The sequence below is a fragment of the Tetrao urogallus genome (genome assembly GCF_951394365.1).
Source record: "Tetrao urogallus genome assembly, chromosome: 2".
NCBI lineage: Eukaryota > Metazoa > Chordata > Aves > Galliformes > Phasianidae > Tetrao > Tetrao urogallus.
The window spans coordinates 47,292,643-47,317,534 of NC_136814.1; the positions used below are offsets into that span (position 1 = coordinate 47,292,643).

A 24,892-nucleotide genomic window follows, 5' to 3' on the forward strand; every position below is an offset into this window, starting at 1 on the left:
TCTAGAGGGAGGTACTGACACATAGCAAGTATAAACGGGTGATTAACTTGTGATGGTTATTACTGCTGGAGAACCCATTGAGGGACATTTTGTGAATAGAGATTGATAAGCTTCTGTTGTGATTACTGGTTCTAAGTGTAGACCAGAGACATCTCTGCTTTCTTGAAAGAAAGCTGAAAGAAATAATACTGATATCTCTATGTGCTCTACTGGATGGGGCTTTGAGCAACCTGGTGTAGAGGGAGATATCCCTGCCTATAGCAGGGGATTTGAAACCAGGTGATCTTAAAAGTCCTTTCCAACCCAAACCGTTCTCTGATAATTGAAGCTGTTTGGTGTAAGGGAGTCCTTGCTGGAAGATGATCTTTGGTTAGTCTGCAGTTAAACTGTTGACTTGGAGTATTGTGTCAGAATTGGGATCTGGCTGAAAAGACGGGAGAGTTGTTTTTATATTTGTTTTTGTCTTGGTACTCAGATAAAAAGTAGCTAAACGTGTGGGGTAGGTACAGCTCAAGAAAGCATGATGGTGGGGTGCGGAGCAAAAAAAGTTTTCCTTTTTTGAGATATTCATTGTTCAGCTACCCAGTTTGGAGGATTCAGAGGGGCTATTTGGTATTGGTGAAGGAACTGAAGTATAGAGGGCTCTTTTTCCTTTATTATCAGTTTTGTAATTGCTTTTGTTTCTACAGTCTTTCTGTACCTCTTGGATCCATGAAAAGAAATGCCAGGAGTCCTTTGGCTGCTGTCTCCATAGGCACTTTAGCAACCTCTACTGGCCTCAAACTGCAACTTGTTGCATCTCATTTGCTGTCAGGAGAGCAGTATTTTATATGCAACATCTATAATCTGCATTCTTGGTTGCTCTGAAAGTAGTGCTTCCTATTTATTTCCACAGAAACTGCATCAAATACAAAGAGCACAATAACACTATTTGATAGAGAAAATTCTCAGTCACGAAACACAGTCTTTCAACACAGTCACCACCATTAGCTGTGCACTTTCACCAGCTGTGAACAAGAGCCTGCATGCCACGTGGAGGTGACCCACTGTTGCTGTTATTGATGCTGAAATACACCACTCTTCACCTCACTGAGGTCACATCCACTGTTTGGTCTCCAAAAATGTTCAGCAAGTGTCAATGAATGTCATTGGGTGCCACTTCTTCTACATTCAACAGCACACCTTTGCTTCATACACACTTCTGTGTCAGGCATTGTATTGTCAGACTGCCCCTCTGCTGCCATCTGTTGCGTGGCAACAAAATGCAGCGAGATACTAACGGGAAGGTTCAGCCTCTACTGTCATACCACCACCATCTGCCTCTGATGTTATGTGATGTTATGGGCATTGTAATAGAATAGGAGGCATTACTTGCAGAGCAGCCCTTGTTCAAGAAAGTGTGCTCTTGTTCTTGCATTCGTAGCATTCTCAATAAATATTTACAAACAGGTTCCTAAAATAAACTGTTAGATGAAATATGTTTCTAGCATTGTTAGCTAAACAGCACAATGTGATTTAGAGCAATTCATATTCAGTGCAAATCACATGTGATAAGATGAAAGCTGCAGAAAAACATACCAAAATACAAATGGGCTTTAGTGTCATTTTAGCAGCACGTGTACAAACAGAGCACCGTGTGTGCCTTTTCCTGCATTGCACATAGCAGGGGGAGGGAAAAGGAAAAGGAACTCTCCAGTACTTGGACCAGTGTAGGAAGACTACTTTCTGACTTCATTTATTGTCTTTCTTTCTTTACTTATTTATTAACCAAGCTGACTGTAATGTCCCTTTATTACAGCTTGTCTCCATGGTAGTACACAGTAAAAGCCTGGCACTTCTTCTGGTTTGAAAAAAAAAAAACAACCCTTTGGTTTTTTTTTTTAGGTTAGATATCCGTGTTTCTCTCTCTGCCCAAGATGATTTCCTTCAATTGTATAAACCAAAATTTGCTGCCCCAGTTTGCTTTTTAACAGTTACTTTTCAAATGTGTAGAGTGACTCGTTCAAAACAAAATATTTTATCTTCCATTGCCCGTTGTTAGTTTCTGAGGTTCCTTTGATGTGTCTAATAGTCTAAGGTATGGCCACAGCTTATTTAAGTGTATCCGTGCTACCTTTAAGTTATGGATCCTGGGTACTTAGAGCAGCTGCCACAGGGTACCTTGTGTACCAATGTGCTTCAGTATTTCTGTTCCTTTGAGATGGTACTCCTGGGGTACAGAGAGTACATTTCTGCAGGATCAGTGCAGATATGTCTGTTTTAGCTGAGCTCTTGTCATACTGTGCCTGTCGCCTTTGGAAGTGTGGTGCTTCTGGTTTATGTGTGTGGGACTTTCTGCCAGATCTTTGTATTGATCACCTCTGTCCACATGAGGTTTGGAGTTGGATGGATCTGAATGAAACCAAATCTAGCTCCTAAAGAGCTGGGCTGCTCTGTGTCCATTATTAAAGTGCATGAAGAGAAGGGAAACTGAACTTGAATAGTCAGATAAGCAGAATGTGTGCTCTGGGGAGGAATTGCATAATCTGAATTTCTAACTCTAGCAGTCCTGGCTGATACTTGTATGCTAAGGCTGTTAGAAGTTGTGATTTTATTTTCAATAGTAGAATATTACATTGTTATGTGCACTAAAAATTGTGGGTAGATCTGTGGTCTTTGTTTTATCAAAGTATCTCTGAGTATTCTAACAAAAATTCCTGTTTTTTCCCATACTTTTAATTAAATATGCATTACAATTCCATCATAGAGAATGGGATTTATGAGACTAAAATTATGAGCAGATGTTAAATGAAATATTCTTAGGACCTTTAGTCTTCTCTATTTCATTAGCTAACAAACTTTTATTCCACATACATATGTAATATATATGGGCAGAGTCATCAAAGTAACATGTATTTTGATTTTTATTCTTTTTCTTTGTCAGAGAAACATCTTGAATTGCTGGCAGACTGTTGAAAAGCATTGCTATTTTAGATTATGTTGATACAATAGGAAGTGTTTGAGCTAATTACAGGTTGACTGGTAATTTTACCAGTTCAGACCACCAAAAACACAGGAGTTGAAGAAATCTTATAATGGAGTGATTCAGGCCTTATGTCGTGAAAGGCATTATGCCTGTCTTGTGATTCATGCTGGAAATCATGTGCTTCATGCTTTGTCATCAGTTCTTTGCAGGTTTCTCCATCTTTTCAGTCTCAAGAAAAGCTGTGGCATTGCAGTGATTACACTTGAATCACAAGCAGTGTTAATGCTCTAGAAAATGACTAGGGAACTGGCAATAATACTTCCTAACTAATTCCCCAGTAGTATCCTTTTAGGGAATAAGGGTACAGGAAAAACAAGCATGTAGACTCATTTGCAGAGAGAGTGGGCTGGTGGGTCGCTGGCAGGAGTTTGTGTTGCCAAGATCCAGGGAGCCTTTAGAGGTGCCTGGCAGGGCTGTGCTCTGAGTGCTTAAACAGGGCTTTGTGTTTCTTGTGGGCAGGGAGGAAAGTCCTGTGCTCAGATGAAGGGGGAGAAGGAAGGGGAGCTCCGCAGGAAATGCTGATGTGAGTGAGAGAGGAGTGTTTGCTATGTTTAAGGATACAATATTATGTTTTAATTTTTCTTAAGTTACTACTCTTCATAGACATACCTCTGGGCAGTGTTTAGTGAGCAAAAAGCATCATAGAAGCACAAAGTGGCTTTTAACAAAAGGAAGAAGCAACAATTCAAATATTTCCAAGCCAGTTTAATTTTTCAGAGTATTTCCCATGGAGGCATAAAAAGGTGTTGCCTGTAGCAGTGTATGCATTGTGTAGGGAGATAACTGCAGTAGTGCTCACCTGAAGGCTAAGACAGCAGTAGGGTAATGGTGCATGTTGAATGGGAGGCATGATGGGGGAAAAAAGAAAAGCAGGCAGAGAAGGGAAGGAAAAAGTGAATATATTGATGTACATCTTCGTTGGCTTGTTAACTTGTGAAGTAAATGAATGTTGGAGTTGACTGCTATGGGTAAAGTAATATTACAAATGGATATGACTATAAGAAAACAAAGGAGATACCGTTCTCTTGCTTAACTCTACATTCTTCCAAACTGAATTGCTGGAAACTGTTCTTGGTAAAAGCATGCAGGATGCTGTAAGCTCAGGACAGATATCTTGTACAAGTGTGACTGGCTGATTACGGTATATTCTTCATGATTTCCTTTTTTAAAAAAGACACAAAATTAATTGAGGAAATAAGTTGTAGGTTGTTTTCTTCCAGTCATAATCTCTGAAATGCATCAGGTGAAAACTAATAGGCTGTTGCTAGTAAATCCTGAAACTTATGAAACACTGAACTTCTTCTAGCCCCAATTTTCTGTAATAAACAGTAACTGGGAAAATGTAACTAATTACATGCAAAAGCTAAACTAATGCTTTCTCCCTTTTTTGATGTAAACTTTTTTGCATGAATTTATGTTTTAAAGAAATAAAAATGCTGGTCCTAAACAATTAATTTTAATATTTTGATAAATTTATATTCTTCTTTAAAAAAAAAAAAAAAAAAAAAGGAAATTGATCAGATATGCCTTTACGTGAGCAATTTTCAAGGTTGTAAGAGACTGAATAGACATTTGTTAGCCAGACGTGATGTGGAAAAACACTGACATAAAATGCAGATTTAGATTTAATAACTGAAGAGGATTTTTGAGGAGGGTTTTTTTTTCAGGTTTTGTTCTGTTTGACATTTTAACATCAATAGTGCCTGCATTCAGTGTCTTAAATTTTTCCTTCTTCTTTCAGAAAATGCTGGGTCAGAAGAGATGAGTGCTCCCTTTACTAAGGCCTAAAACTGCCTGTTGAAAAACAATCCTGACCAGGCAATATACGAATGGCCCAAGGAAGCCAGCAAATTGATATTCAGGTTTTACATGACCTGCGACAGAAGTTTCCTGAGGTACCTGAAGGTGTTGTATCCAGATGCATGTTACAGGTCAGTGTTCTGTTAGTAACTGTATGAGTAATTGATTATGCTTATTTTAAGTGCTAACTAACCATGTGTAAGTGTCTGTACTGAAAGCAGGTTGTTTTTCTTTCTGTCTTCTTCTTTGAATGAGACAAATATACGCAGCCAATTTATTTTTTCCGGATCAGAAGCTGTGCTGGATTGGCCCCTCCTAAGCAAACCATCCTGTGAAGCAGTGTGCATGGAGGTTGCAGTCTTGATAATGAGTATATTCATTGCCTTTTGGCCGTCTCATGAGCCAAAGTTAAATTGTGGCCAAAAGATAGATACAAAGTCCAGCAAGCACTTTTTTAAGACAGTGCTCCGCTTTTTTTTTTTTTTTTTTTTTTTGTATGCTTCGAGCATCACAGGTACAGAAGCAGTTTTGCCACCTTGATCTCCATCAGACTTTGATCTCATTACTTGGCATTTGCCTGCTCCGCTGTTTTTCTGCCCCAGCTCACCTGGCCTGCAGAGCTGGTGCTGGTGGCCTTACATATGTTCTACAACAGGGAGCCTTAGAATGTAGTAATCCCCACACACCTGAGTCCTTTGTCTTGATATTAGCCAGAGTCAGGTAGGCAATCAGCCTGGTGTTGGCTGTGTGACACCTGGACAGATGTGATGTGCTGATGTGTTTCTACCCAGTTTTTCTTTGGCTGCCTGGTGGCCTTAGTTTGTTTTACTGTAGCCTTGGAATCCGTGCTGCTGATTTGTGGATTCCTTTTGGTCTCAGAAATAATAAAGAATTTTTCTGATGCTATTGTTAATGCTATATCTGTAGTTTCACAGAATCACAGAATGGTCTGGGTTGGAGGGGACCACAAGGATCATGAATCTCCAACCCCCTGCCACATGCAGGGCCACCAACCTCCCCATTTAATACTAGACCAGGCTGCCCAGGACCCCATCCAGTCTGGCATTAAACACCGCCAGAGACAGGGCATCCACAGCCTCTCTGGGCAGCCTGTTCCAGCACCTCACCACTCTCTCTGTAAAGAACTTCCCCCTGACATCCAACCTAAATCTCCCCTCCCTCAACTTAAAACCATTTCCCCTTGTCCTGCTGTTATCAACCTGTTCAAAGAGTTGACTCCCCTCCTGTTTGTAGGCTCCCTTTAGGTATTGAAAGGCTGCAATGAGGTCACCCAGCAGCCTTCTTTTCTCAGACTGAACAAGCCCAGCTCCCTCAGCCTGTCTTCATAGGGGAGGTGCTCCAGACCCCTGATCATCCTTGTGGCCCTCCTCTGGACCCTCTCTCTGTCTTTCTTGTACTGGGGGCTCCAGACCTGGACACATTCTCCAGATGGGGCCTCACAAGAGCAGAGTGGAGGGTGGACAGTCACCTCCCTGTCCCTGCTGGCTACCCCTCATCTGATGGAGCCCAGGACACCATTTGCCTTCCGAGCTGCAAAAGCACACTGCTGGTTCATGTTAAGTTTTTCATCCATCAAGACCCCCAGGTCATTCTCTGCAGGGCTGCTCTCAAGGACCGCTCCTTCCAGTCTGTATGGATGCCTGGGATTCCTCCGGCCCAGGTGCAAAACTCTGCACTTTGCTGCGTTGAACCTCATCAGGTTCACACGGGCCCACCTTTCAAGTCTGTTGAGGTCCCTCTGAATGACATCAAATTCTGTTAGGCTTACTTAACTGTGTTGCTTAAGTGTGCTTGCTTTGCATTTTCTTGTGATCCCAAAATATCTGTGCTGTTTGGATTTCATCATTATCTATAGTATTCAGCCTTTGAGTACGTTGGATAATGGAGGATTGTGTGAATACTCGCATTGATCAACAACATACGAAATTTGATTGGGAAAAAGATAGTCAGTATGTTCCCAGAAGCTGGTTGTATCTGGGCTATGGCTATGACATGTCTTTGATGATAGAATTATGCTGTAAAGAATGCTCATTGTTTTATTTTTATATGTATTTTAATATGTAAAATACATGTGTCCATACTTACGTATGGGATATATATAGTCAGCATACATGCATCCAAGTAGTGCTGTGCCTGTTGTGCTGTTGGAAGTGTGATTGTGCCAGTTAAATGTTTGAATTTTCAAGACTCGATCATAATTCTACATTTGTAATAGAGTGAGAATTTGTGAAAACAGCAGTTCTTGAGAGAATTGTTTTTGATTTGAAAGTGGACTTGTGAGGTTTCAGGCTTTCCCCAACCCTTTATCTTTGATTATTTAGCTGTAGGGAAAATTGAACCAGACAATAGACTGCTTGTATTTGTTCTCAGGATAGTTCACTGCTATTTTTTATATTAGCTCTCTGTAGAACTAGTCTAACTTTTATACTACAGATACAGTTTTGTTCTTAAAATGAGAGAGTTGCTTATTGAGTAAGGTCAATGAAGTAGGAGTGAATGCAAGATCTGTCACCTTTTGGATGTTTGGTTCTTGGTTCTTTAAAAGATAGCATATGGCTCTTCAAAACTCAGCAGTCTTTGAATACTACTGAATACAGTGGATTTGGTTTTTTGCATAAAAAGAAGTCTTAAAACTGTGAAGAGAAGATATTGTGCATGCTGTACTTTGATAGAGATAGGGGATGAGAGTTTGGATTTTGAGCGAATTTTTTTTAGGTCAGCTTTTGTAAGTGTTTTTAAAGGAGAAAAAAAGATTATATATGCATATGTTCCATATGTACAATATTATTACACTAATTCAGTACACCCTAAAGCTACTTATGTGATGTTGTTAGTAGGTTATTCAAAGCTGAGATTTCTAAAAAAAAATCCTCAGCTTGGTGTTTGAAATTCTCTGAATCAGCTTCTGACTCTAAGTTGGACTGCTTTAAAAAATAATAATATAACCTTTCCAAACTGAGAAATTGTGTACTTGAGCTGGTGGTAAAGACTGGACAGAGGGATTTGAAAGTACTTGGACACGTATTTGTAGTGCTTCTGGAACAATATCTGCATACCAAGTTGTGCCCTGTAGTAACTGAGCACAGTGGAATTAATTTCTGGTAAATGTAATAACTGTAGCCTAGCTCCGAGATACAACTAGTAATGTACTGTACTGTATAAGAAGTGCTGTGATTTGCCTTGCCCCCACAGTATGTGTCAGAGTGAAGCTATTTTTACAACAGGAAGTATAAAATATCACAGGGGAGAACCTGAAAGAGTTCAAACACTTATGCATTTCATAGTGATTGTGACAAAAGATTTTTATCACAACCAAGGCTTCTTAAGATCACTATGAATTGTGCAGAAGAACTATACAGATTTCTCAATGCTGTTCTTTTGCCCAGTGTTAAAATATCCAAGTGATACCTAGAATCTTGAAACCAGAGGACCACCAAAAACTAACATGAAATGGAAACCTGTATCATCTAGGGAACTGGCGATCTTACTGCTTTCTTGGGCTGACTGCATCGAGTGTTCGAGAAGAGTTTTGCATCCCTCCATTCTGCCTGGAAAGCAAGCTTTCTGCATTCAAGCCTCCCCTTCTCGCTCAAAAGGATTGCCACAGCTTCCCCTCTGTGTGGACATTGTCCCTTTTGGTTCTTTTTTTTGTGTGTCTGGGGCATTTTATAACCACCTGCACCTCAAGTCTACGTCCTCTCCTTGCTTCCTCATTTCCCTCCAGCATTCTTATTCTTTCTTTTTTTTTCTTTCTCTTTCAGGGTACCAACATTTTAAACTCAATTGGGACATGGGCAGAGCTAAGATGAGGGGCATTGTTTTGCTGGAATATGCTCAATTCTGCCATCAACCGGTTCTCTGGTCTGTAAAGAACTAGAAGCGGTTGAAACTCTGCCTCTGCCAGCCAGAAGATGCCAGGGGTTCCATGTGCCCCCGTTTCCCCCTTGAATTCTCCAATTTGCTCGTTGACATCACTGTAATTTTGGAACTGATTGGATGCAGTCTTTAAAAAAAAAAAAAAATGTCCAAAGCAAATGCATTCAAGTTGAATGTAAGGGCATTGCAAGCCTGGCCTGTTCCTTTTTGGTTTGATTTTTTAATTTTTTTTTTATTTTTTTTGCCTTTCTGTTAATAATTTTCATTCACTGAAGTTCATGCAAAATCTTTAAGATTTCTTAGCTTGTTTTTCTATGGCATCCTGTCCCGTTTCTGGCTCCCTTTTCTTCTTTGCAATGAATACAAGGCTACCGTTACTGTATTTTCTTACCCACTGTTCTTTCTTAGTTTGATTCCTTTCTTCACTACTAACGTTATTTGATTACTTTGTCCTCTTGTGCTTATTCCAATCTAGACCCATTATGTGTACAGTCATTTGACCCACTTTCATCTCAAGACATTTCTGCAACATTTCTGTTATGTGACTGGCTAGTTAGATGGCCGTTAGGAAACCCCGTATTTTTTGTGATTTTTTTTTTTAAAGCTTTTTTGTTGTTTGGATTGGTTCTCAGTTTTTTTGTTTGTTTGTTTTGTTTTTTAAGTATTAATTAAGAGTTCAGAACTTCACCTGGCCTGTATCAACACATAGTTTTGGTTTTGTGGGTAGAGTTTAGCTTGTCCTCCCTCTCCCACTTCTGTTATTTTGTTTTTTGCTTCAGTAATTTTTTTTCAGATAGAGACAGGCTTGCTTTGACTGCACAACTCTGTCCGAGCCCTCACCTTGCTGAAGGAGCTACTATCTACTAGTTTAACAAAAATAACTTGCTGCAAAGCTTGTAGCATGGAACACTTTCTCTTGCTTGTGTGTTCTTTAACTATATGATAATGTTACTACTTGGCATGTACAATATTTTCCTTGATCATTTTTCTTCCTTTTGGTAACTGGTGTTCAGTGTGTTTGGATGAATTTGACACCTACTTTGTTTTTACAACATCTGTGCTTTAACAACAGTTTTTCTGGCTGAAAGCATTAACTTATTATTGAGGTGAGGACTGGAGGGAGGAGTGTACAGGAAATTGTACGGACAGAGCACAGCGTTCTGAAATTATGCCACCAGCACACGTAGGCTCTTTTAGCAAGGCCCTTATGTAGGGAAACAGTGATGGAGATCTGATACAGTATTATTAAATGTGTGGAAATACAGAACTAGGATTAGCAGTTAGTTTCCTTCTGATACGTTCTTAAAAAAGCAAATTAGCTAGGTGGTGGTTTTTAAGTTTCTTTATTACAGGTTTTATAAAGTAATCTTATACAAATGTAAGTATTTAAGAGCTTTTCAAACAGTGGTTTAAATGGCCCCTGGGTTTTCATTAATATTTTCAACTTGCAAGAAAGTGATCATATGCTGTATGTGCATAAACTGAATTTTTACGTTGCTTCTGAAGTCATATGCTCCTGTGCAACTTCTTTGGTCTGCATGTTTCTTCTCTGCATACGATTTAGCTTTCATTTTCAGCAGGAGTTACTGCATAACTGGTATTGAAGTGTTTGCAAAAGGCTTTTTTTTTTTTAAGTAAACATGTAATTTGATTTTAAGTTGTTTGCCAGTACTGTACACATGTAGGTACTGTGAGTCTGTTCTTTCTGTCATTTTCTTCTCAAGCCAGAGATGTGGTCATTGGTGAAGATTGTTCTGAAATTCAGAGGGAGTAGCAAAAGCATGCAATCACTGTGTATCATACTGTACCAAGTTAGCTTATCAAGATTCAAGATGTCACTGTCATTGCTTCAGCAGCAGTGCAGACCTCTGTTCTTGATTCCAGTGACTGAGTTGCAGTTCTCAAAATAGTAAGCTTCACATGCAAGCCCTTTGTGTGTATGTTTGTAGTTGCTATGCTGGCCAACCACCTAAAGCTTTCCATTTGATGCTACATTGTTAACTTTTCACTGATGGTTTTGTGCCTATATTTATCTAACCATAACAGTATTTTATCAGTAACGTCAAACTTTCATCTGTCTTTTATAGAATAACAATAATTTGGATGCCTGTTGTGCAGTTCTGTCTCAGGAGAGCACAAAATATCTCTATGGTGAAGGAGACCTAAGTTTCTCGGATGATTCTACGATTCCTGGACTACGAAATCACATGACATCTCTTAATTTGGATTTGCAGTCACAGAACGTGTATCACCATGGAAGAGATGGAAGAATGAATGGAAGTAGGACTCTAGCTCACAGCGTTAGCGATGGACACCTTCAAACCAAGCAGCCCAACAATGAACTATTTCAGCAGGAACCACAGACTGCACCTGCTCAGGTTCCACAAGGATTTAATGTCTTTGGAATGGGTAATACAGTTAGTGCTTCTAATCCGGGGCAACATCTTGGATTTCACCTAGGCAGCAAAGGAGTATCTAACTTGTCTCAACAAACACCCAGATTCAACCCAATCATGGTAACCTTAGCCCCAAATATTCAGCCTGGCCGCAATACCCCTACGTCTTTGCACATACATGGTGTACCTCCTCCTGTACTTAACAGTCCACAGGGAAATTCTATCTATATTAGGCCTTATATCACAGCTCCTAGTGGTACAGCTCGACAGACACAGCAGCAGGCAGGCTGGGCATCTCAGTTTAATCCTATGCATCCTCAGCAAGTCTACCAGCCTTCGCAGCCAAGTCCTTGGACTACTCTTCCTACATCCAATACCACGCCACATACCTCATCGCAACACTCAACGCAGCCAAATCAGCAAGGCCACCAGACTTCTCATGTCTATATGCCTATCAGTTCTCCTACTACTCCACAAGCACCTATGATTCATTCATCTGGTAGCTCACAATCCTCTGCTCATAGCCAATACAACATTCAGAATATATCCACAGGACCTCGCAAAAACCAAATTGAAATCAAACTTGAACCACCACAGAGAAATAGTTCTTCTAAGTTGCGTTCAACTGGCCCTCGCACCTCCACTACTCCCTCTTCCCTCAACAGCCAGACATTAAGTAGAAGTCAGCCCACTGTTTACATATCGGCCAGTCCTCCAAATACTGATGAAGTGATCACACGTGGTCAGCCTAAGGTCTACATTTCAGCAAATGCCACCACAGGAGATGATCAACTTGTGCGGAACCAGCCCACGCTTTTCATATCGACAAATCCTGGAGTATCTGCCACTTCTAGGAATATGTCTGGTCAAGTAAGCATGGGTCCTGCATTTATTCATCACCATCCACCCAAGAGTCGAGCAGTGGGCAACAGCACCACTGCAACCTCTCCTCGAGTGGTTGTTACGCAGCCTAACACAAAATATACTTTTAAAATTACAGTTTCTCCAAATAAGCCCCCTGCAGTTTCCCCAGGGGTAGTCTCCCCAACCTTTGAACCTACAAACCTTCTAAACCTTCCTGATCACTATGTTGAACCAGAGGGTATCCAGCATCTTACTGACCCTGTTTTAGCACATGTGGATAGGATCAGTGATGCACGAAAATTGAGTATGGGATCTGATGATGCTGCCTACACGCAAGGTAATATTCTTAATATAAGTAGTAAAGATTTCAACCAGATTGTCAATTCAGTATGTAAACTACAGAGCGTGAAACAGTTGATAAACTTTGTGATATTAATGTTATCTTCAACTCTAGCATTCTTGAGTATTTCCTAAATAAACAAAAAAGGTTTATAAGCAAGTCATAGATTTCTTTTTATGGCAGAGACATGTCACTGAATATTTGAAGATAATTCTCATTTGTCTTAAGAAGATATGTTATCTGTTTAATGAAGTGGAGTCACAGTGTCTTCACTTTCATGTTGTTCCGAAGGAAACATCTAAGCTTGTTTTATTCATCCTAATGATTTAAAGTTAAAAGTCTACTGGCAGACATTTGGATCAGTTGAGATACCATTTCCATTTGATACAATTTTCATTTTTTTCTTTTTGTCAATGTTATTTAAGAAGTAAGAAAAGCAGTCTTCTAAAGCAGTTAGCAGGACAAAGTGTTTGCCTCTGTTTCCTAATGGGTGCTTGACAATAAAATGCTGAAAGTCTTTATACTTCTCTTATGTTGTTAAAATGTGAAAAAGAGTACCATACCCAAAGGTTGTTATTTTAAAGGATCGATAGTGTAACAGAAGGATAAAACTTAAATGTGATACAGTAAGCCAGTTTAAAACGTTTTTGGGTTTTTTTTTTTCCATTTTCATATTTTTTCACGCTTTTATTACCATCCTGATGGTTTATTAACCCTGTTGTGGGCTTTTCTATGAAGTTGTTGAATAGATGTTAGGATCTTTATGCAGTGTTCAGGGTAGATGGTCAAAATAATTTCTCTTTTCAGTTTATTGGTACATTTCAGAGTTAGCAACAACTCAGCGTTAAAAAGCTGGTTTGTTCTTTGAACACTCTAAATATTCTTCAGAGTATACTTTTTGTATAAGTACGTTGATTAGGACACTGGAAGGATGGTGCACATCTGGGGTACACTAGTAATAAAGTTAATTTGAAAGTGATTATAGCCTATGCACGTCTTCTGGATGCAGTTGTATTGTTGGTAAGAGCCTGACTTCTGCACAGTCTCTATAGGCTAGTAGATATCAATATCCAATTTATCAAGTTGAGGCAGACTTGCAAAGCCCAGAATTCAGAAGTTTTGAATGGCACATAGCTTTTGTGGGGCCCAGCTGTTCTTGAGGCCAAGACAGATACAGTTTTTAGATCAGATGCATGATGTGGGCTGGTTTAGCTTTTGTCTCCATGCTGACTTTGGAGAAATACCTTCATTTTGTGTAGTTCATTCAGTAGTTCATATAAAGTGCGCTCCTGTTTCCCAAATTCTCTGTATTCAGGAATGTTTGGGATTTCTGGCATTATCTTGCTCTATTTCTCCTGCAGTATTTTTTATTTTCTGTTAATGATTTAATCTTTTGAAAGTTGAGAAGTGTGTGACTTATTGCTATGACCTTGATTTCCAGAAGACCTACTTAGTACTGCTAGACCTAGATCGTTTACTCAGAGGTGGTCAGGTGTTTTTTTTTCTTATCGTAATGGTGTGGTGGTATTGCGGTTTTGTTTTGTTTTGTTTTGTTTTTTTTAAGCATACTAAATGTGATCTGAATTACTTCATGCTTTCCATTGTGAGGGGCATGTTCTAAGCTGCATCTAGTTTAGCAAGTGTGCAGACACCTAGGTGCTTGTCTCACTTTAATTTTAGCCAAAACAGATGAGTCGTTTCTCTGGCTATGATTAGAGAAAAAATGCATTTTCATCAGCTTTTCCATTTCTGCCCAGAATGCTCCATATCTTGGCAGGGAGAACTACACCTGGCTAAGGATAGGAGGAATGTGGAAAGTAGAGCTGGTTTGGTGTCAAAGGAGATCTATTTCACTTTGTTCCAGTGAAATGGATTCATAAGCACAGGAGAACATAAGATGTTGGACCTGTCTGCTAGTAGTGCCTGCCACTGTACTTTCTTTGATAAAAAGCAGAGGGATTTGATGATGACAGGATTATTCATCGTTTTGATTTCCTTTCAGACGGAAATATGTCCTTGACTAGGATGGTAAAATATCAGAATTTCAGGTTGAGGATGAATTTCAGGGAGGATGAAACAGTTATCCTCAAGAAGGGAAGCACAGTCTGGGACAAGGATTTCAGGTGGGCAGTAGTAGCATAGGATATAAAGAGCTCAAGTCTAACCAGTGTAGAGCAGAATGACCTCTGGCTGTGAGAGAATTCTCTGCTCATTGAGAACCGAGGGCGGATACTGGGAGTCCAGAGTACTATTGTGGCAGCGGTTGGCCGTGGAGCTCTCTGATAAAGCACAGGGCTTGTTTGCCTGGTAGTTTATCTGTAAGCAGCAGTTAACTCCTTGGAATAAAGTGGCTGGTTCTCATTCTGTAAATCTGAAAAATCTAAACCCCGTTGATGACCCACAGGAAGGTCGATTTTCCATGATTAAGTTTCTTTCCAGGTTTTTGTTGAGGGAGGACTTTAAAAATGCATACAAGAGAAGTATCATTATGTGCTCATACAGAGTTACAAAGTCATGAATCCAAACATCCAGAATTTCAGAGCAAAGGTTATCTGCGGAGCTTTCTTTCAATTACAGTGTGTGTAGGCATTCCAGTCTTCTTGATTCCATTTCTGTTTTTTTGCTGTGGTTTCTCTGCTGTTCTCTCCAGTAAGTCTCTGTGGGTAGTAGAAGTTTGCTGCAGATTTTTGTTTAGCTTGCTGCCAGAACTAAAGGTTGTGCAATGTGAAAAGGAGTAGGGTAATAGTTAGATCAAACTGATGTAGTAAAGACATTCACTGTTAGCCTGGAATACTAAGTTATATATCTCTGCAGCTGGCTTGCTGATGTCAAGAAAGTCACAGTCGGCAGGCATTTTAGAAGCAGTTGCTAATTGTATGTTCCTTGTTTTTTGGAATTCCAGTTTGAAATCTTGTGGACTTACTCATGGAAATGCTGACGGCATCCATCCACAAGTGAAGTCAATAATATTAATAATGCTAGAAAAAATCTTACTAGGAGCATGCTGAAAAGCCAAGCAAAGATAAATTTTTATGCTCATCACTTACTGTTCTCTATACAGGAGTATCAATTCCCATTAATGAAGATATTCCAATGCACAGTATAATTTTACTAATATACTTAACTGAGGTTTCAATATATTATGTGAAGTGCCCTATGGAAAGGTGAAATTTGGTTAGACACTAAAAATTTGGTACTTAGAAGTGTTTTTGTATTATGTGCAGTCACTTTGCACATAGTCTTATGTTGAATAATGAGGCTAAACATTTATTAGTAATTGCTTATTCTCTGCAGAGCATCCAGCCTGTATAATGGACAGGCAGCTGTGCTATGAAGAAAATACATTAATCTTGGAATAAAATTTTCAGCTTAGTGTTTTCCTGCTAGTGAGTTTGCTTTAAGTCCATTTTAACTAAGTCCCTTAGTTCACTACTGCTTGGCTTTTGACTGACATTTCTGTCATTTTTATCTTCCAACTTTGAGCGGGGCTGGTATGCTGCATAGTGAACAGACTTACCTGTAGCAGGTACAGATCATTATGTGGATATACATTTAATTAGCATTTATTTGACACCGTGATTTAATGTAAATATACTGATTGCAAAACTAGTTAGTAACTTGACGTTTTGCACAGTTCTCCTTTTTGTTTCTCAAAGTTTTTAAAGGTTTCAAAAGAAAGAGAAGCTGCAGGAAAGAAACTTAAAGTCTTTACCAGGCCTCACAGATGTTGAGAAATAAAAGATTTGAGTGATACAGCTATGCCCTAGCTCCAAGAGGCCTCCAGTTAGTTGCATGATGTGAGATAGGAAAATAGACAGCCTTATATTTGGTTCTGTGTATCAGGCATATACACTAAGTGGAGCACAAACAAAAAGTGAAAAGAGTGTTGGAAGGGGGAAACAAACAAATCAGAACTGTTGAATTTGCATAGTAAATGATGGAATTTCCTAGAGTTTAAAATGTGGATTTTGAAAATATGCACAAACAGCATTCTTAAAAATGTCACTGTTCTATTGATGCAGAGTAACTGCATTACCAGAACTCCACTTTCCTCCAAATTTCACCAAGAAATCCTGAGTCTGAAAATTCATAGATCTGTAGAGTAGGGTGAAATCACTGTGTTCCTGGATTAGCTTTTATGTTAGAAACACATAAACGGTGTTTGTTTAAAATTCAAATTCACAAGTTGCATTCGGTACCTGTTAGAATGGGTCTCTGGTATAGCGGCAGTGACCTTCTGTCCTGCACAGTTTCTTGCTTCCTGTAATTACAGTGGTTTGCAGCTGTTTCGTGGTTAAGTGCCACTGTTTCCTTTGACATTGAAGTGCACATCTGCCGGAGAACTGAAGTGAACTGCTCTTTCCAGTCAGCTGAGCGTAGAATGCAGAAACTGAAAAAAGCTGAAGGTGCACAGTATCCTGTTTCCACCCAATGAAAAAGCTGGTCATCAGAACTGTTCAAATTGTGCTACACTAACAGTGAGACAAGGAGGAAGTTTTTATATTTCTCATAATAGGGTGATTACAGTATGTAGCTTAGTTTTAAGGATGTCTGAATATAAAGTGCAAGCTTGAGCCTTTCCGGCTTGTATTGCAATTAGCCTATAGAGAGTAAACTGTGATGTGCCAGTGCTGCCCACACAGGTAGAATTTTGTTCCTGCAAGTAACACAAGATTATCAAGAGTAGGCCATTAAACGTCTCCACTAGAGCTATTACCTGAATTGTGTGAGGACTGTTCTAGAAGTAATGGCTCCTATTTTATTATGTTGGCCCATAACACCGGAGGTGGATGTTGGTGGTATGGCAGTAGAGATTGAACCTTCCCGCCAATATTCCATTGCATTTTGTTGCCGTGTGACAGATGGCAGCAGAGGGGCAGTCTGACAAGTTGGCATCTGACATAGAAGTATGTATAAATGAAGGATGTCTCATTGAATCCCTCCAAACAGGAAAAATGGCACCCATTGACATTCATCATGCTTGCTCAGCATTTCTGGAGACCAAACTGAATGTGAGCACAGTGAGGTTTCAACACTGGTGACAGTGGCAGTGGGTCACCTCCACTGGTGTGCAGATTGTTACAAGCATGGCATGCAGGCTCTTGCTCATGGCTGGTGAAAATGCATTGCTAATGGTGGTGACTGTGTTGAAAGAGAGTGTTTTGTGGCTGAGAACTTGCTCTATCAAGTAGTGTTACTGATAGGAAGCTTTAGGCTGGAATGACCCTACGTAGTTTTGTTGGAGGCGCACTTTATAGTTTTCTGTTAACATTTTCAGTTGCTCTGATCAACGCTAGGGGGGGCTGATTACTTACTTGCTGCTCTTTATTAGTAAGTACTGAGGAGGTGGGTGGATTTTGTCACCTCATTATTTTTCTACAGCTGCCAAGTTAATATTTATTCAAAATTGCTACATTCTATATAAAATCCACCACTTGAACCAATGTCTTGTCAGTTCCTCATCCAAGTTATTTTTAATAGAAAATGCTTAGCACTGCAGTGTCAAATAATTATTTTTCTTTAATAGTAATATAAATTTTATAACGAGTGTGTTTAAAATCTGTTGGGACTTAAAATAGTAAAATAGTGGCAGAGATACTAGGAGAGCAAATGAAAATGCTGTGGGGCATCCATCAGTCCTTTCTGCCCCTTGCCATTCCATAATGACAGCTGAATTTCTAAACCAAAGATGTTGGAGAATATTGAAATGAGTTGTTTGCTTTCCCTCTACAAGAGGGAAAAAAAGCCCTTCAAAACGTTGCTCTTATTCGTGGTCATACTCATGAGTGTGTCTGTGTCCTGGAGGCACTCTGATAATGCTCTTTCTCACCTTCCACATCCAGCATTATTGCTGCTAACTGACGGCCTGCATCTGTAGTTGGACACATCTGAGGAGTTCCACATCTGCTTGGTAGCTCGCAGCTGTGTTACTGTAGGTCACATACCAGTAACTTGGCCTTCAAGGAGTTGATTCAACAGTAATACCAAGGCAGTGAAATTAGAAGAGTCTTGTCTAAAAGTGGAAAAATAAGCCTGGAAGGAAGAAGGCTTTGTGATTTCCTTGCAAGAATAGGGGCAAAGTAGTCTTCGATTTCCTTTCTTTATCACTGCAGCCGTTTTTCTAGCTCCTGGAGATCATAAATAGAAAAAAAGTTGTTTTCTTCAGTTATTCATAAAATGCTGTTCAACTGGGGAGGCTGTCCTTTGAGACTACTTAACTGATGATTCCCTGACGATTCAACAAAAATCTACGTCTTGGAGTTTTGGTTTCTGCACTTTTATACTCCAGAAGAGCATAGCTGCACCTTCTGTTGTAGTGTGGATAGTGGCTACCACAAATAAATGGATGTCTTTATATAAACAATTCTAAATTGAACAAAATCAAAAGGTAGAAACCTTTACAGTTCTGTCATTTCATTATCTTTTAAACATGTAACTCAAAAACCTGGGCTGAGTCTGGATGCAGCCTTGTGGTTCTTTAACTGTACAAAAATAGTTTGGCGCAGTTCCTCCTTCTGAGGAAAGACCAAGCATGATGTGTGAATGAAATGGCAGGAGTTGCAGTGAAGGACAGTTCTACCTGCTGAAAATGAGAAAAGTTTCATCTTTTTTATATGCTTTTTTTTTTTTTTTTTCTTTTTTTCCCCAGTGATGATACTGCTCAGGAAACCTAGCCAACCAAATTAGGAGTGCTTTGACCCTATTGCTACCTGAGAAACATAGATTCATTAAATTTTGCATTTCAGCCAGTCTTGTTTAAACAGGTTGTTTCTGAGGAAGATTTCTGTCTTTTTTAGTACTTTGTTATTGCTATTTCTCATTCATTTCTAAAGTGCTATAGAAGTACCTATATTTAATAATTTAATTGATGAATGACTATGCAGCAGTTGAAATGATTGGGTTTATTTAATGAAATCCTTCTTTCACCTGTACTGAAAGTGCACTATTCCTTTGAGCAGCATTGTCTGCTCACGTGGTGATACTTTGCAGTATATCTATCTTTAATGAAATAAACTCTTTAAATTGTATGTATTCAATTGCTTGTTCTACTTATGTTCTTTGCGTTTAAAAAGATCTGGTTTAAATGCTAACTTGGTTGTCTATAAATCAAGTCTTCGTATGCCATTTAATTTATGAATAGTAAGCAGTAAGAGAAATTAGAAGCTGAGCTAATGGTTGGGAGATGAAATAACTCACAGTCCAGCCTCCGTGATAAATATAGCTGATGTTTACCAGCAGTATCGTTTGTAGTACTTTCTGTTTTGGTTTCACTTGATGTCTCCTGCTATGAAAAGAATACTGGATTGTGTTCCAATCCAAATAGCAACAAAATGAAAAATTTCATTTCTTACCTACCATAGTGCTCTATCATGCAGCTATCTCTGAAGTCTACATCATGCCATCTCTTTTACGTGAGCAGGCAAAACACAATGCAAGGAGATGTTTATTAACTTCTGAAAGCTCTTCTCATAGTTTTGCTGGATTATTAAAAAAAGACTTTTGCAGATTACAGCTAGATTTTGCATGATCTTCTGTTACGTTATATGACTTTCTCACTGTATTTACTTGTAGTCTGTGATTGATTTATGCTGTTTTGCAAAATGCAATGTGTTTTTTCTTCTGGCAGAGGCTTTCTTGTGAGGAGAATGGAAAAAGAATCTGTAGAAATGTTTGTCTGTATTTTCCCAAAGGAATACTAGCTTTCATCGTTATCTGATGTTGTCACAAGAAGGGATAATAAAGTAGATAAAATGGGACTTTATGTATTGCAGCTTTACTGATACATCAGAAGGCCAGGATGGAGCGACTTCAACGAGAACTTGAGATTCAAAAGAAAAAGTTGGATAAACTAAAATCAGAGGTCAATGAAATGGAGAATAATCTGACACGAAGGCGGCTGAAAAGATCGAATTCTGTTTCCCAAATTCCATCAGTAAGTTGAAACGGCTGTAGGCTATGAGCCTAAACCACAAGCATGGGCTGTTACAGCAAATTAAAGGAATAGCTGCTCGTATGTTGACAATATATTAGCAGTAGGTAGCATACCTAGAATTAAACAGGTGATCAGTGTAGTGCAGAGTCTAAATGTATTATTTAGCCATCAACCTTTCAGTTCACCAGTTGCTGCTGCTTTCAGAGTCACAAAAGATTTGCACCTGGTGGTCCTTCCTGATGTTTTTAAAGGAATGGTCACCTAAAGGCTTAGATTACTTAATGCTCATATGGCTGTCCACAGAGCATTGTTTTCATGCATATACTAATCTCAAAAGAAAACTGATAACACACCGGTTTTCAGTCCAGAAGATGGCCATTGATCTGGTGGACCATTGGCTGTGTTCTAACCACAATCTGGAGTTTGTTCAGTCAGCTCTGAAGTCTGATGAGAGGAGAGTTCAGTGGGTCTGAAAGCTTTGCCAAAGCTTATGCTTGGACAAATGAAACAATAAGGGAAAATTCTTTTATCTTCACTTCTGAAATGACTACCTATGTGTGAATGATAACTGATAATAAAATGGGGGCACTTAGTCTAACAAGCAGATTTATTTTTTCAGCTGGAAGAAATGCAACAGTTAAGAAGTTGTAACAGACAGCTGCAGATAGACATAGATTGCCTAACCAAAGAGATTGATCTTTTTCAAGCAAGAGGTACAGTATGTTCTTAGTACGTCAACAAGTGTCATTGTTAATTTTACTTTCTCCTTTCGCTGTCTGCATGTATCAGAAGTGGCTGTGTTAAAAATACATGCACTGTGTCATCAGTGTATGCGCTGTTTGCAAAATCATTTTAGTTTAAGTGGAACTATGAAAGTAACTGTGTTCTAAGCCTTTTGTTCTGTCAGCTATATGATTTTCCTAATCCTGTGGTTGTTCCTATCTCTTAATTCTCTCCAAAGAGAGAATTGTGATGCCATTTGTTTAAAAAATACTGGGGAAAAAAAGCTCTTTGATCACTTGAATATCAAAGACGAGGGGAAAAGTTTTCTAAATGGTGTAGTCATACCTACATGTCCTTTCTTGTCTTGCATTTCTGTCTTGTATTCAGCATTAACAAACAAAATACCTTTGTAACACTGTGCTCTCCTCCTTCAACTTTCTGTCTACAGAGACACAGCCTTTGGTCATGAAGGAGAAACTGAGACAACTGAGACAGTTAATTGCTGCCAACACAATGTCTCCGTCTCTCCTTGCTCCCCGTTCTTGTCAGTGTGTAGAGCACTACTGTGCTTTACCTGTAGACCCTTCACAGAGCTAATACTGCGCTCTAACCCAGGGGGGGAAAGGAAAGAAATTGGGATTACTGGAAACATCTGCAGCTGGTGCGAGGGAGAGACGGGAAAGGAGGAATGAGGCAGTGAGAGAGAAGGGACTGGTGCTTTCTGCTTTCAGCACTGGCAGGCTGTTTGATCAGCTCAGTCGTGAGCCGTGCGAGTTCTCCTTTAGACAGAGTACCTGCACATAAGGAGAAAGTAAAAAGCTGTCCAGGACATAATGCATAGGTCATACATATCTTCAGTGCAGTTAGAATTTATGAAAATTAGGTAAAATTTACAAATAAAATGCAGTTAAATAATTATAAGTTAATAGTTATAAAATCTTATAAGAATGGGGGAAAGTGATAGTTTAAAGAGATCGGGCAGTTAGCTAAGAACCAGGCTGTGCAAGTGTGGACTCCTGAATTTTGTTTCTGACATTCTTATATTGCTTATTTTAGTAAGTTTGTGCATTCTTGATGCTACAGATATCTCATGCAGGTCCACGCTGACACCTTGATATGAAAGATAAGCTCAATCATAACTACTGGAAAAAAAACCAAAAAATTTGCTTTTGTACCCAAGTGTGTTTTAAAAATAGTTGCACATTATTTTCTTCTTTTTTTTTATTATTTTTAGGACCACATTTTAATCCCAGTGCTATTCATAATTTTTATGATAATATTGGATTTCTTGGTCCGGTGCCACCAAAACCCAAAGGTATTGTATTACTAAAATTTGTTTTTTTCTGCTAATGTCTGATTTGCATCTAGTACTAAGTTCTTTCCCATGATTCTAGATTAAATATTGACTGTGAAACAGATGATTTCTTCAAAAGTATACAGTTTTTGTTATTCGTATTCAGGAAAAAGAAGTGTATTAAATGAGATGTGCTTAAAGATGGCTAATAGTTGCAAGATAGTTGAATGGAAACATCCATCTTTTTAGAAATGAACGTAAGATGCAAGAGTGAAACTCAGATTACTTTGTCATTGTCCTTGGTGAGGAGTGGTTTTGGTCACTGTCCCTGGTGAAGTTACTTATTACAGTAACTCAGTTACTTAGACTGGAGGATTTCCTTGCGCTTACACAATTTACGTAATGGTTTTAAGTAGCTGAAGAAAAGAGGGATGTTACTAATAGTGCAGTCAATATTCTGGAACTTATTCATCTTGGACATTCTACTTCCCCTTGAATTTTTGCACGTGATTTTTTTTTTTGCCCTAGTGGGACATCACATAAAACAGAATTAGCTCTCGTGTGTTACATAAAGCAAAGAATGAAATTTTGTAATCATAGTGTCAATCAAGCATCATAGTGTGACCTAAAAAGACCACCAGATGGAATAATTAATCCATGACTGTTTCTGTGCAGTTGTTCTGTGCAGGTGAAGTTTTCTGTATATTGTGTGTGTCTGAATGGTCATAGCGTGCAGTAACTTTCACCACAGAATCTCTTCTGAAGAGAATTCTCTTTCAGAATGGCCTACTTAAGTTCATTTTTCTTTTATCCTTTAAATTCTGTGCAGCTCTTCTAGACTGCTACTGCTCTTCATGTTTTATAAGTTTGTTTTTAGTGCTCCATTATCTAGGCTGCTGATGAAAAACGGAGCAAAAATAAATCCACACACGGTCCTTTAAGATGTGCTGTCTTTATAGTTGGAGCATGAAGAATGTCAGAAAGTACAGAAAGTATCAGTTTTGTCAACTGTTTTGTGTATTTCCCTCTACAGTGAATAAATCTAAAAGCTGTTGCTTTTTTCCCACCCACCAACCTACTGTAGACAGAAATGAAAATTAGTTTTCCATTAGTAGTTGTTAACATTTGTATTGGAATTCAAAAATACAATCAAAGCTGGGCTTTGATTTTTCTTTTGTGTATCTGACTGCCTTTCTGGTTTGGGGAGAGTTGCTGACATTCATTCTGGAGGCAAAATATTAAATACGTGGAAAGGCTACAGAGTTCTTAGTTCAACATCATTGTTCGTAGACTTCAGACTTAATCTTTTGCATGGTTCACTATGCTGATATTTGTTCCCTGTGATTCTAAATTTCATCTCATGCAGTAGCTTTGAGCCCAAGGGGGGCTGCTCAAAGTTTTGTGTAGCTCGCTTTGTACCATTTGACTGATTTACAGTCAAGATGTAGTCAAGAGGGTGATTAAAAGCTACTTCTGTTGCTAGTAATAACTGCAGCTTTTGGAGGAACAAGATGATTCTCAATTATTGAAATCGTCATCTCAAAATTCTTTCCGTGCTGTTCTTAGTCAGTAACTGTTTGTCTTATCTCTTCCATATCACAGATCAGAGGTCCATTGTGAAAACACCAAAGACTGTTCCAGACGCAGATGAAGATGAGGGAGCTCAGTGGAGTTGTACTGCCTGTACTTTTTTAAATCATCCAGCCTTAAATCGCTGTGAACAGTGTGAAATGCCCAGGCATTTCTGAGCCAACAGGCCCATTATCTTCTGTAAAACCACAGCAAACGTACAAGGAACTATCCAGTCATTGGGGGCAGAAAAAGCATTTATGTGTAGGATTTTGTAAAATTGAAGGCGTGGTGAGATGGTGTTTTGTAATGTTAAATGTCAGCCCACAGAGCTAGTAATGCCTCAGTGTTGTGTCACAGGCAGTTGAAATTCATCGGCTGGAAGGTAATCTGCTGAAAGACTCAGTTGCCAGCTGCCTAAACCATGTACAGTATTACCATATCCCAGTAGCACACACCGTGTTCAGTGCTTGGGTGTTGCCCCTCCTCTTCTCTGCCCCGATGTCACTACTGAATTTTGACAGGGGAAAGGAATAGAGTGCTCGCATTTTTGTTTTCAGAGCTTTCAGTGAAACACTACATGCACAGAGGAAATTTAAAAGGAACAAGGTTTAACTGTTTAAACTGTTTGCTGCCACATAGTGCCTTTGATAAAGGGAGGAACTTCACAAACCAGTGGTACTCTTTGCCTTGTCTTCCCTGAAAACATCTCTGTGAAGCCAGAAATCAGTACGATCACAGCTAAAGATGAAAAGGAAAAACTGCATGCGTTGTCTGTACAATACACACAGTGAAATACCCCAAAGCTTTTCCTACTGTACATAGCTCTAGAGCCTGCTTTAAGTGATTTCTTTTCTTCACCTTTATTATTTTCTTGTACTTCTGTATGTATAGTGTAATAGTCTTTTTGTTAACTTTCTTTTTTTTTTCCCTTTAAGTGATTAAGCACGATCATGTCCCTTTTTTTAAGCTTTTATCTGAGAGAAACAATGCCTTAAAATAAGAGCATTAATAAGAAACTATGCACAAAATAGCTTTCCTCTGCTCATTC

General features: G+C 39.0%; 1 protein-coding gene across 1 annotated transcript; it reads left to right on the top strand.

Moving 5' to 3' along the window:
- Nucleotides 1-4,854: 4,854 nt before the first annotated feature.
- On the top strand, nucleotides 4,855-24,020 carry TAB2 (TGF-beta activated kinase 1 (MAP3K7) binding protein 2; the record flags this gene model as incomplete). The annotated part of the gene is made up of 6 exons (XM_079550129.1): nucleotides 4,855-4,956; nucleotides 10,810-12,319; nucleotides 20,095-20,255; nucleotides 20,875-20,968; nucleotides 22,213-22,293; nucleotides 23,875-24,020. The coding sequence occupies 6 exons, from the start codon at nucleotides 4,855-4,857 to the stop codon at nucleotides 24,018-24,020; spliced, it is 2,094 nt and encodes a 697-aa protein (XP_079406255.1).
- Between the last annotated feature and the right edge of the window lie 872 nt (nucleotides 24,021-24,892).